Source organism: Panthera pardus, unplaced genomic scaffold, assembly GCF_024362965.1.
Source record: "Panthera pardus isolate Hobbes unplaced genomic scaffold, ASM2436296v1 HiC_scaffold_16, whole genome shotgun sequence".
In the NCBI taxonomy this organism is placed as follows: Eukaryota; Metazoa; Chordata; class Mammalia; order Carnivora; family Felidae; genus Panthera; species Panthera pardus.
In genome coordinates this window covers 38,387,834-38,402,130 of record NW_026526721.1, presented here as the reverse complement: position 1 = coordinate 38,402,130, position 14,297 = coordinate 38,387,834, and the positions used below count along the sequence as shown (strand labels likewise).

General features: G+C 33.9%; 1 protein-coding gene across 2 annotated transcripts in view; it reads right to left on the bottom strand.

Moving 5' to 3' along the window:
• CADM2 (cell adhesion molecule 2) overlaps positions 1 to 14,297 on the bottom strand; it is a 336,787-nt gene that overhangs the window by 123,440 nt on the left and 199,050 nt on the right. For both annotated transcript variants that reach the window (XM_053903225.1, XM_053903226.1), the window contains exon 6: positions 7,124 to 7,214. In XM_053903225.1, coding sequence (XP_053759200.1) covers positions 7,124 to 7,214 — 91 coding nt within the window. The remainder of the gene's footprint in view (positions 1 to 7,123; positions 7,215 to 14,297) is intronic.

Sequence of the window (14,297 nt, the reverse complement as noted above, 5' to 3'; positions counted from 1 at the left end):
TGTGTTATAAATTACATTTTGTTTTACATATTTGATTGAAATATAGGCTTTCCCAATAGTTGGTGAGAGCTCTCATTCTTGCCAACTTGACCAGGTTATTGTGAAAAATCAATAAAATAGGAGAACTGAAAACATTGGGTAAACAAGAAAACATAACCATTAGTGTTGTTATTTTTTTTAATGTTTATTTATTTTTGAGAGAGAGAGTGCAAGCAGGGCTCCATGCTGACAGCAGAGAATGCAATGTAGTGTTCGAACTCACAAACCCTGAGATCATGACCTGAGCTGAAGTCCGACGTTCAAATAACTGAGTCACACAGGTGTTCCAGTTGTTGTCAAATTTTTTTAAAGCATGTTTGTAATCTCAGTTCTACCATTTATCATCTGTGTGAAAAGGTCATATAACCCCACAAGACTTATTTTCCTTATTTCCTTATCTCTACAAACTAGAAATGATTATGAATTTGTAAGTGTTTTACAACAAGATAGTTGCATGGTTTAAATAACAGAATAAACAAAACAATTTGGGAAGCCATATCAAAATAAGGTTTTATACATCACAGACCCTGGATTCTCAAACACTCATGAGTCATGCCTTTCACTCAGTTTCAGTTGTGTAAGATTTTCAGATCTCCTGTTTTGGCTTTTGGTCAAAACTTGCTAACTGGTTATAACTTCTCTTTCATCCCAGCAGAAGTGCTCTGGAGTGTAGCCTTTTTCACGTGTGTGGGACCAGAACTCATTCTCTATCCCTTCCAGTCCATTCGAATTACTCTAAAACTTTTTCTACCTTTAGCACTATGAAGGTACTGTACCTGTGGCTCAGTATTTTCCAGTTTCACATTTCAAGCTATATTATATTTTGCCCCTGACATGGGTTCATGCCTCTGCCTCTCTTCTATCACCTCATTATTACCATTTAACCTCAGCTAACATAGCCATGTTGCTCAATCAGTTCAATCAGCCATGACTCTGGTATAGATACCTTTGCTGTTCAAACAGGCTATTGAAAGTCACAGACCATTGTCCTAGAGCGTGTTCATTCTGCATGGAACCTTGAATTTCGGAGCCATGGAAGAAATTTGAGATGATAACTCAGTTTCTAGGATTGCCATAGCAGTCCAATATTAGCATATGTATTAAATATATAATTAAGACTCCTAAGTTTAAAATTTGGTAAGATATAGAATCTGTAATTCTTTGAAAAAAATCATAATTTATCATCTTCATGATTATTATTTATTATAAATTTACTTAGAAGCAGAAATTCCATATACATTGTTAGTAATCTTTAAAACAATTTGTTCACTAGATTCAATTCTATTAATTTTTAGAGAATAAGAGTGAACCCTGATGTAAACTATGGATTTTGTTTTAAAAATGATAGGTCCATGTAGGTTCATGGTTTGTGGGATGTTGATAGTAGGGGATGTTGAACATGTGTGGAGATGGGGGTACATGGGGACTCTGTACTTTCTACTCAATTTCACTGTGAACCTACAACTGCTCTGAAAAGTAAAGTTTATTAATTAAAAATAAAATACTTCATGTCGCTAAATGACTTTTTCAAATCCACTCAGGCCACAGATATCCACAGATTTGTAATTCAAACCTAGTTTTGTGTTTCTCTTTCTAATGTACCCCACAGCTTTTAATGCCCCAGAGCATGACCACTTAGGCATCATATCTGAACAGAAATACAGACCTGGATGGTTAATGAGATAGCTTTCTATAACATAGATGGCAGTAGAGAAATAACTATCGTGTAATTAACATCTATTTTGCATTAGGTCAAATGGTATGACTTTACTATTACTGTAGATCAATATTCTTTTTTCAAAATTTACGTTTTTGTCCAGTTTTGGCCTACAACATTTCACTCTGATGATGACTGGCTTTCTTTAACTCCTGGTTTACTTTGTCATTTCTTCTGGCTGTGATTAGATTGTATGACAAGTAATAAATAAACTATGATTTGTAAAAATGTCATTTTAGGCTGAGAAAACTGGCTTGATATAATAAAACTGTTTTGCCTTAATTTACATCTCATTTTCATCTCTATTATGCTAATAGGAAAGTGCATCAAATGCATCAATATGTTCTTATCAGATTTCTTCTTAAATTCTTGATCATTTTAAAAATCATTTTGTCCCATTTTAGAGGGACACATAATTGTCCCTAACAAGGGATGTTTTGTGCTAGGCTATTATGTATATTAGATTTATGCCAAAACATAAGAAAAATTGTGGTTATCAGAAGGTAAAATAGTAAGCAAAATATAAACATCATGCTGGATACACAGAAAAGTTTATCCATACCTATAATTATTTTATTTTATAGATTAAATGCCAAATATACATTTATTTGACTGAAAATGTCCCACTGCTTTTGTGAAGCAAATTTACATAGTGTTAAACATTTGATTAAAATAAATGATGATTCTTTAGCTATAGCTTGTGGTGGGGGGGCAACCCCATACCTTTTAAGGTCATGACTTTAATGTAATGTAACAGCTTTTTTCTTTCTCTACTTCTATAAATGGAGAATGCTGCTGCCTGAAAGCTGTCTGGGAATTCAGCCAAAGAAAGAAGAAGGTTGCAAAAACTCTGGGGACTTGAAAGAAAAGTGGTTGGCATTAGCTCTGTCCTCACTTTAAACTAAAATTAAAACAATAGACAGACATGTACAGTAATCTCTCTTTTAAGGAAAGAATACAATGCCTCTATAGTAATGTCAACTGGAACAATTTGGTCCTGGCCCAAGTTATGCAGCTGTTCCACAGGAAAACAGCAAAAGGCTTCCATCCAAAACAGGCAAATAAGGCATGATTGTTCATAAACAGTCACTGGGGCCCTCACATTTAGAACAAGGAAAACAACATTAGCATACAGGAGGGCAGGTTAGGAACATGAGTTTCAGTACTAATTGAACCATGCCATCATTTCATGATTTATACAAAAGATAGTAGTGTTATTTTGTCTACTATCCATATGCCTAATAACTGTGAATAACTCATTCTTCAGGAAATTATACATCAAATATTTTTTTTAATGTTTATTTACTTATTTTGAGAGAGAGACAGTGAATGAGCAGGGGAGACAGAGAGAGAGGGAATCCCAAGCAGGCTCTGCACTGGCAGTGCAGAGCCCAACACAGGGCTTGAACTCATGAATTATGAGATCATGACCTCAGCTGAAATCAAGAATCAGATGCTTAACCGACTGTGCCACCCAGGCGCCCCTCGGTCAAATATTTTTTTTAAGAAACAATAAAGATTTGATCATGGATTAAAGGTACAAGATGAAAAAGAATCATATATCCATTATCCATTTCTATTTTTCACCTGCTTATTCAAGGTGCATCAGGCATAAATGGTAAAGATAGTGGAAATTAAGTGTTTGTGTAGCCAATAGGAAGAAAAGCTGCCGTGTTGCTTTTTCGTGGTTTCAAAATAACAACATGGGGAATCAGGTATAAGACCTGCAAAGTAATAGAGCAGAACTTTGACAGTGAGTACCAGAGTAAGACAGGAAATTCAAGCCTGCCCACTGGGTGTATGTGATATCACACAAGTCATTTTCACTCCCATTCTTTGGGATTTTTTAAAATTCTATCTCAAAATATGGACAATCTCTCTTACTATTGTTTTTATTTTAAAACCCTGTTTGACAAAAATTTCTTTTCTCATTCCGTTCTATTTTTCATGATTCATTTTCTGAAATGGGTGGCCTTTCCATTTATTTTACTTCCCCACCGCCTACTAATTTCCTGATTAATCCATTTCAATTTGCCTTCTGTTCTACTTGCTCTAGTGAGACTGTTTTCTTTATGATCAGTAAGATTTCCTTCTGGGAAAATCCAATGATTTCTTTTCAGTCTTACCTTGGTTTTTGTCCTATATGCCTCATCTGGCACTGTTGGGGATAGAATAAAACTAAAGAGAGGCTAGGAATTACTCTGTCTTTAAAGAAGTTAATGCCTTCATTTACTAGAAATGATAGTTACTTCGAAAATGCAGAAGAGTGGATTTTAAGATGATTCGGAAGAACAGAAGAGAAGCAGTGGTCTAAAGACGAGAAGGACTCAAAGAAGATGGCTATTTCTCTAATATCAATGGCCTGGCAATCTACTAGGAAAGAAAATGATAAAAAGGAAATTGCAAATGAGTGTACAGCACAAGAGAATCAGTTAATACATATTAATTTGTAGGCTATAGCATACAGAATATAACATTGGGAACTATAAGGTTGAAGATAAAATATAAAGACCATTTTAACTCTTATGGAATGACCAGAAGATATTATACTAATCACGGATATTTTGTGTGGTTATAACCTCCTGCTAGAAACAGTCAGTTTGTTAGGCTTTTGTCAACTTTCCAGAAAGGGCATGCATGTAGAAAAAGGCCTGCTAAAAGAGGATGGAAAAAGGAAAATATTTCTTAAGACTAACCAGTTTTTCACCTTCAGGCATCTAGGGGTTCATCTTCAGGGCTAAACATTATTGTAGGGACCATCCTAGTTCTTCAAAAGTTACTTTGGCTAGCATAAGTGACAATTTAAACTTGGCAATTGAAATAGAAAACAGCTGAACGAATGGAAGTCTGGGGCACTGATTGAACTGAATTTAAATCCTGAGTCATCCATTTTAAACTTGGGTGAATAAAGGAAATTTGGTTACCATTGTTGAGATTTAGTTTTCGTTTCTGTAAAATAAAGAGTGCTTTCTTATTTCCTTTATCTTTTTCCAAAGTGCTATGATATTAATCGGGATTTTTCTGACAAATGTAGCATTTCTATTTCCCAAACTTCTGGAAGCTTTGTATTACTAAGTAAAATAAATAAATGAAAGGCTATTATACTTTTTGTTCATCTGCAGTGCAGAGGAGTAATACACACCCACGCTTATTTCTAGGTAACTGGAACAGAGACCCACAATAGGACACAACCATAAATTATTCAACCATATCTGAACTGGTGAAAAACAACTACCTAAAGAGCCAATTATGTAGACCTCCCAAATGAATTATTCACATAAATTAAATGCTCTTTCTACTGGTGGAAGTAGATGTGGAACCAAAGAGTAGATCATTGACAGGTAATTAGATGCTATTTGAACAGGGATATATCATTTCCATCGTCATCTCATTTATTTTTTTTATTTTAAAAAAAAATTTTTTTTTTCAACGTTTATTTATTTTTGGGACAGAGAGAGACAGAGCATGAACGGGGGAGGGACAGAGAGAGAGGGAGACACAGAATCGGAAACAGGCTCCAGGCTCTGAGCCATCAGCCCAGAGACTGACGCGGGGCTCGAATTCACGGACCGTTGAGATCGTGACCTGGCTGAAGTCGGACGCTTAACCGACTGCGCCACCCAGGCGCCCCCATCGTCATCTCATTTAATTGCCTAAGTTGTACACATATTCCAAATGTACACATATGTACTTTGGGGCAGATCAGTGAAGAAAAGGTAAAAGCAAAACTCCTTTGCTATGCCCTCACCCTGAGTTCCTTTGTGTCCTCATGTATATGCTGACCTCTGAGATTATAAGGAGGAAAAAAAGCAAAAACAAAACAAAACAAAACAAAATAACAACAGAAGCAGAAGCAAACAGAGAGAGACTGTTGTGGGAAATAATAAGTGAAAGCAACGGGGGGGGGGGGGGGAATGGAAGGAAAAGTTAGGAAAGAAACTCTGTTGTTAGATACACAGAATCACAACTAAAGAAATTAGGAATTAAGCATGTCTGAAGCTGACTAGAGTCTATTCCATTTCCTTCTCTAGTTGAAAGTACTGAATTTGTAGCCAGAAGTTCTTGTTAAAGCTATAATACCGACATGCACGGCTACACTCAGCATACTGTGGTAGAAAAATGTTTTCTATAAGCAATTTAAGCTTACCAGAAGGTGAGAACTATATAAGTGAATTGCACAGTGTATATGTAGTAAGCTACTATGAGAAAGTTTTTTCCTTTCAAGGTCTAAAATGCCTTAAGTGTTTTTTAAAAGATAGAAGAAAAATAATGGATTTACTGAATGTTCTTTAAATCAGTATTATTTTTATCGTTAGAAAAAAAATACTGGAGGAGAGAACAGTTTTAAAATATCAAAACTTTGATTAAAAAAGTGTGAATTCACTTAGTGTGTTAAAAATTATAATACCACATAATTGAGGATTTGATATTTCAGGCTCTGTCTTAAAATTCTTTTAGAAAAATTTCTCATGGAATAATAAGAAGTATACACTTAAATAACAAATATTATCAGGCATAATTTTTTTAAGAATTTAACTTGATTTGCACAGAAGCAGCCCCCTATCATTATATACTGAAAACAATTAAATTTCTCCTATTAAAATTTAAACAGAAATACAAATTAATTGGAAGCTTTTAAAATAATCAAATAAATGACTTTCAGCTCAATCTAGACTCCCACTATATTAGAATGATCAAATGGCTGTCAAATAGTCTTTGAGTAATACATATTTGGATAATTCACACTTAAATTTTTTATAAAAATAGATTTTCTGTGTTTATAAACATGTTAAATGTTTATAAACATGAACGCCAAAAAGTAATTTAAAGTTGAAGTGATATTAGAACTTATGTATTCTAATAATGAAATCACCTTACAATTGGAAATGTTGAAGCATATCACATTCACAAATTATGTCTCATGGGGGCTATATTAGAAATGTAGATGTTATTTCCCTTATTACAAAAATGATTTCCCTTTTAATTTTAAAACTTGGGGATATTTTGAGGATGTTTCAATATTTTCAAAGATTTTCATGGGAGAAGTTCAGCAATGTGTAACTTCTATCAATCTCATAAACAGTGACTGATTAAGCCCACTTTCCTTTCAGGTTGAAATATCTTACTAGAAATAAAAAGAAAAAAAATCACAGCTGGAAACCTTCCCAGAAACTTCACTAGATGACAAAGTAAAAGACCAATCTTCCACAGATACTTAATGAAGACATGGTTCAGGGGATTTCTGTTCTAGAGATGACTTTGCCCACCAAGAAAAGACAAAAACAGTGGATTTCTGCCGTTAAAGCCTGAAATCAAAGCAGTATAGGAGAAAAAGTGAAAAACTTTATTGCTCATTAAATCACTTACAGTGGTTTTCCTTTGGATTCACAAGTCAAAATTAATGGCTGTCCTTCTTGTGGAAAAGGAGTGGATGGTATAATCTTAACTGATGGTGTATCTAGAAAAAAATGAAAAGGAATATTAAGAAATGACACTAAATACACATAAAACTATACATTTAATAGTTGCACATTATGGTGTAGGTTCAGGCTTTATCTTACTATCGTGTATATTTACAAGGAATTTCTCAGAGTTAGCAAAACAGAGTATACAATTTTAAGAAGCTACCACCCTGTCTGTGAAAAGCTAACAAAAATATCTGAATATCTTATGAGCACCACTGTTGTGTTATTTCTGAAATCTGAATATAAAAGTGAAATTGCAAAAAGTGGTTCAGATGAATATCAAGCATTCCATACAATTGTTTCTTTGACTATTTATAGATGGCTATGAATACTATTATTATGGACCGAATGCATTTATGTACATTTGAATAACAGCACTTTTCTGTGGCAGGAATACCAGGAATCACAATAAAGAACCCACAAAGAACTCAGGATCATAAGCATACTGTCTCATAAGCATTATGCAGAATCTCTTTGAAATACAGTAATGCAGCATTTGGCACATGTTGCTTGCTCTAAAGTACAGTTGGCAAATAATTTAAAATCGTTATTTTGAATATTACTAGAAGTTAACATTTTGTTACATATGCTACAGCATAATTATTATAAAATATTTTATTTCCATTTTAAAATCATCCTTGGTGAAAGAAGATTCAAAAATACTTTAAGACATAATTTTCACGCCACGTGATATTATTTCATCAACACAGAGACACATATTTCATAGCAGAACTGGAAAATAAGCTTAAAATCACAGATGATGTAAACATACTCATTGCTTATTACATCTGCTTATTCTTACATCTGTTTTGCTTATTGCTAGTCCTAGCACTGTGTGGCCAACACAACATGGAATCCCAATCAATGTGGGATTGCCTCCTGCTCTTATCTCTGCATCCTCATCAAAAAACAAAGTAGGCCCTGAATGCTCCAGATAGTCACAATTATATTCCCTTCCCTTACCTGTGATGGAAGAACTGAACCATCCTGGGGTTATATTCACTCTCTGACTTTGAAACTGATAAGTATCTATCAACTGTAATTTTTAGGTTTGTTCTCTTCCTTCAGGAAAATATTACTCAGCCTTGTCATATATCAAATGGTAAACTATGATCCTGTGGAAGACCTTATATCATACTTATAAATTATTTATATGTTTTAAATACATTCTTTTTCAGTCCTTTCAACAAGATAATATACTCATGATAATCAACAATAATATCCTGGTTGCACATAAGCATTCCATATATATTAGGGTAGATAATTTCAATGTGAAATAATCCAGAAAAAAAAAATTTGAAGAACTATGACACATATTCATCATACCTTTAGCCGGTAGGGGAGAAAAATTTAATAAAGGATTAAATTACACTTTGGTAATTTTTCGATTATCACCATCACATTTATGGAATCAGTTATTGACTATAATGACTATGTAATATTTCCTCAAAGCAGAACATTTTAAAAAGGGAAGGCAAAATGTTAACAATTATACAGGGTAACAAATGTGAGCCAGAATGATTCTGGAAAATGAGGTCTATTGTCTTTTGAAATTTGACATGTATAAAAAGCAAAATGTAATTTCATCCTGACAAATAAAAACAAGCTTCATTCCAGAAAAAGAAGTAGAAGAAATTTCAGAAAAATGTGATTCTAGGAAAGAGAGTCGCATTAACTTGGGTGTCTGTGATGCTTAATTTTATGTGTCAACTTGCCTGCACCAAGGGGTGCGCAGATACTTGCCCAAACATTATTCTGGGCATTTCAGTAAGAGTACTTGGGTAAGAGATCAACATTTAAATAAGCAGACTGAGTAAAGCTGATTGCACTCACTAATAAGGGTGGGCCTTGTCAGATGAGTTGAATGCCTGGATAAAACAAAAAAAAATGATCCTCCCCAAATAAGAGAGAATTCTTTCTGTCTGAGGGCCTTCAAACTAGAAGATTGACTTTTTTCCTGTTTTGGACTCAAAGTGAAACATTTGCTCTTCTTGGGTCTTGAACCAATTGGTCTTCAGACTCAACACCACCAGCTCTCCTAATTTATCAGCACTTTGGATCCAGACTCAAACTAAATCATCAGCTCTTCTGGGTCTCAAGCTTGGCAATTCAGCCTGCAGGTGTTGGGATTTGCAGCCTCCCTAGCTGTGTGAGCCAATCCCTTATAATAAATCTCTTTATGTATACATTTTATTAGTTTTGTTTCTCTGGAGAACCCTGACAAATACTGAAACCTAACAAACAGACCCTGAGACATGACTTTTATGGACGTGGTATTAGGAAGGACAAGAAAGTGAGACAGGAAGAGAAGGAAGTAAATAGTGTGCTCTTGAGCAGATTACACAGTGGGCAACTGGGATTCAATTCTGCTATGGATCTCTGAGGGACAATGTAGGGAATGCCTCAGAGTTACCGTGTTCAATGAACAAGGGAGAGCAGTATTTAGGGAATATTTACCGATTTTCATTAGTGTTTGGTTGAGGATTACTCTGGAGGAAGTGAAGACTATCATTTCCCTGGCATTCCTGGTCTGCTCAGTGCCCAGAAATGGTGTATGCGAAAGGGATATGGGCAGGTCGCCACAGGCAATCTGTGTCAGCAAGGTAAAATGCATAGCAGTGGGTAACTGTTAGACTAGAGGAAAACAGAATATGGTCTGATTTCTCTTAGCTCTGCCGGTTTTGTATAAGTAGTTTATTAGAGGTGAGACTTTGTATAGCAAATTATTCCCTGAAGCAAGATTCAGGATTCCTTTCATATCCAAAATACAGAATTTTAAGCATAAGAAAATGCTGAAGCACATAATATGTTTTGCATGCATTTCTGTGGAACTTTCAAAAGGTAAGATCACCAAATAACCTCTGAAGTAACCAAAATCGAGGGATATAACACAATGCTCTTCTATTTTACTTCAGTTACCTTACTGAAAATGTTGATTAGTCTCTATGCCTAAGAATGATCTTTGCTAGGTTTAAGAATACCCCCCTCTCTATAGCCTATCACTCCATGTTTCTGATTCGACTCTTATATCTCTGGCTATTGCCCCTCAAATTCTGTTGAGTTGTCTTTTGGAATTTAGCCTCTAAATACTGAGATCACCAAGATCATGATTTGTTCTCTGGTAATTCTGGTTGGGTCCTTTCAGCCACAGCCATCACTTCGGTTTCTATCTACTCACCAATCATTCTCAGGTTTACATCCTAGAGCAGCTCTCTAGCACAAACCACACGTACGTAATGCAGCACCTATCGGACATGTCCACTTGAATGTCTAAAAGACATGGTGCCTTTACTATGTCCTAAATGAGCTCAAGGTCTCCAACCCCTACCTCCCTGTTCCTCATCCGGCAACCTCTAGCTCTATAGATACAACAAGCCTCCACCCAGCTACTTACACCAGACACCTCCTGTAACCTTGTATTTCTATCATCAATCAGTTCATCAGGTCTGGTTGATTGACCTCCTGAATAGTTTTCACATCGATTCAGTTCTTTTTTATAGCTGCACGACTACTAGTTTTATCTAGTTTACCACAATAGTGAATGGTCTCTCTCGTGTTAATTGTTGTCCCCCTAAATCTAACTCTTAGAACTTAATAAAGTTGTCTTCTCAAAACGTAAATCTGATACCATCAGTTTTCTGCATGGTTAATCTTTGCTCTTAAGATTAAAAGCACAATTATTAAGATAGCCTTTCAGTTTCATGTGATCTGTACACTTCTTGACTCCCTTGCCTTCTAACATGCTTTTTCATTCTTTGAATTCCAGATAATTACACTTTCTTTCAGGTCCTTTAATAAATGTGTTTCATCCTGCTTTTATACAAATTGTTTGGAATACTCCATTCTGGGGGAGCTTCTTTAACTCTTTTAAATCTCAACTCAAATATCATTTCCTAAGGGCATTCATTCATTATCCTCAAGTGTGATTGAAAAGATACCTCTTCTACATGTTCTCTTTTTCACGTTTATGTGATTTTAAAACAGCCACTGCTATTTCCTCAGTATCTCACACAATACTTGAAAATCTGTGCTTGATAAATAAATTCTTAAATGAATGAATACACTAAAGATTTTGTTATGCTTTCTTATTGGTTTGGTATATTAATTTTAAAATATTAAAAAGTGCTTAATTCAAATTTTGTTGTGGTCTGTTGTATGTAAAATTAATCTTAAATATTTTTTTTATTTAAATTTTTTTTTTAACATTTATTTATTTTTGAGACAGAGAGAGACAGAGCATGAACGGGGGAGGGTCAGAGAGAGAGGGATACACAGAATCTGAAACAGGCTCCAGGCTCTGAGCTGTCAGCACAGAGCCCGACGCGGGGCTCAAACTCACATACCGCGAGATCATGACCTAGTCAAAGTCGGACGCTTAACCTACTGAGCCATCCAGGCGCCCCAAATTAATCTTAAATATTCATGTTATAAGCCTTAGATAGACTTATACTCTTAGCTCATATTTAATTTAATTAAATTTCTGTTGCTGACTCTGTTCCTTGTATAAATCTTCTGTTAGATAACATTAGATAACAACTTTTCATGATTATAAAAATGACCATTTGTTTTTTAATGCAAATATCTCATAAACTAGTTTCTCTCCTCTATGATTTTGGCAGGGGTATCACTCATTTGTGAAGAAATTTATTCAATCAGCCAAAATTCTAAGTTATGTTTCCACATAAGTCAGCATTTCTCTTTAAATAGTCCATTTTAACAATATACACAAAATTACATTTTTTACCACATCAAATACAACAGTAATGTGATTATTACCCCAAACTTGACTCTTTCTCAAAGAATTTTTTTATTAAAATTTTTTCAATGTTTATTTATTTTTGAGAGAGAGGGAGAAAGAGTTTAGTGGGGGAGGGACACAGAAAGAGGGACACAGAATCTGAGGCAGGCTCCAGGCTCCGAGCTGTTAGCACAGATTCAGGGCTCTAATTCACAAACTGTGAGATCATGACCTGAGCCAAAATTGGATGCCTAACCTACTGAGCCACCCAGGTACCCCAAAGAATTTTTTTAATAACAAAAAGTAATTTGTGCTTTAACAGGTTTTTACTTAATGATAAAGATATCCGTCATTACTACTTCTATTTTATTTTCATCAATCACTTTGTTGTATCCATAAGGGAGTTGATCAAGCACTGCTAGGTTAAAATTATTTTAGTGAAATATCAATAATATTCTATAAAAATGTCTTTAAATTGGTATAGAACTCCGATACTTATTCAGTTATCTTAGCCAATAAAAAGACAAACCAAAAGTTATAGTCATTTAAAAAAGTGAGTTAAATTTAAGAATCTTCAGTCTCCAGGATTTCTTCAAAATATATATTTTAATAATTGAAAACAACAGGTAAACATATTTTTCTCTACTATTTATTTTGTTATATATCAAAACAAATGGAGAAAGTGTCACTTCTAAAAAGTGTCACAATGCACAACAGATAATAAATAATGATTTTAAAAATAATCTTAAATTTATGCATGTATTAGCTCATTAATCTTTTTACCAACCAAGGTATAAATAGGAATGAGAAAGTGAATACCGTACAATCCAAACCTTTTATTGCATGCCTTTGCCAAGTTATCTGTTAATAATTTTAAACTTTCTTTTTCTGTTCATATTTCTTAAGTTATTTGTAGATTTTCTGCTTTCAAAAAATTGGGAATATTTTTTAAAAGTTTATTTATTTATTTAATTTTGAGAGAGAGAGAAGGAGAGAGAGAATCCCAAGCCGGACACTGGGTTTGAACTCACGAACCATGAGATTGTGATCCGAGCTGAAATCAAGAGTCCAACGTTTAACTGATTGTGCCACCCAGGCACCTCAGGATTGACAGTATTTTTTTTTAACTGAAGTTTACTTAAATAGTAATTCCAGGCTTGCTTCAGAAATAATCTATTCCTACATGGAATATGAATTCATTTCATCCTGTTTCACATCTTCACAAAACAGAATGGCATTTTTCTTTAGTTGTTTGGGAATATCTACTGTATTGTTTTTACATTGCTAACATAATACATTGTATTGTACCAATTAATGATAGTAAATAAGGAGGTCAGTAAAATGCATTATTACTGCTCTGAATTTATCTTAGCTTTGTCTTATACGTGACACTTCTTTGTTTTGAAAATAACGATTTCTATGTCTGTTTTAAAATGTCTTCAAGTAAGTCAACTCTAACAACACCACACTCATTGAACATAAATGTACTTATAGAATGATATATAATGTTTATGATATTAATATAAAGTGTTTATGATTAATATATAATGTTTATGATTAATATATAATGCTTATAGCATATAAACATATATATAATAGATAATACACATATATAATATATAATAAGCACATACAAATGGCAAAGAACAGCAAATAATTTGGTTTAAATTATTTCATAATACAGAATGTATACTGTTAATATAAAACACTGCACATAGTAAAATACACATTTTTTTTTTTACATGGCTGCTTCATTCAACACATTTTTAGCCTTCAAGATCCAAGGTCTTAACCTATTTAATTGTATGGTCTCAGATCCTAACAAAATGCCTGAAATGTTGTTAAGGGTTCTTTAAGTGTTGAGTGAATAAGTGAATGAGTTGCTTCTCATTTCTCTCAAAATGCAAGCAAATGAGAAAGTTTTGCAGAAGAATAGAGAAAATAGGGATATATTCATTCATCCAAAAATAATTTTCAGTACTAGCAAACAAGCAAAATATGCAGATATTTAAAAAGCCCAATGTTTCCTTTCCAAGGCTTTTGTAGGAACAATATCACTCTTTAAAATCTATTTTTAAAATTACTAAAATGTGGAAAGAAAACACACTTTATTCTGAAGCATTATTTCTTGTACTTATCTGAAAAATTCTAGGTTTCATTTAGAAACAAGCACAATTACTATCAAGAGATAGGTTAATGCACAATTATCATTTTTATTAAAAATTTTAAAAGCTTTATGAACTTGGGAAGGAAGGACACCTCCTGTTTTCCTTGAACAACTCAGGATTTGAATCAAAGTAAAGATATTGATCCAGTGAAATGGATTTTCTATACCCTT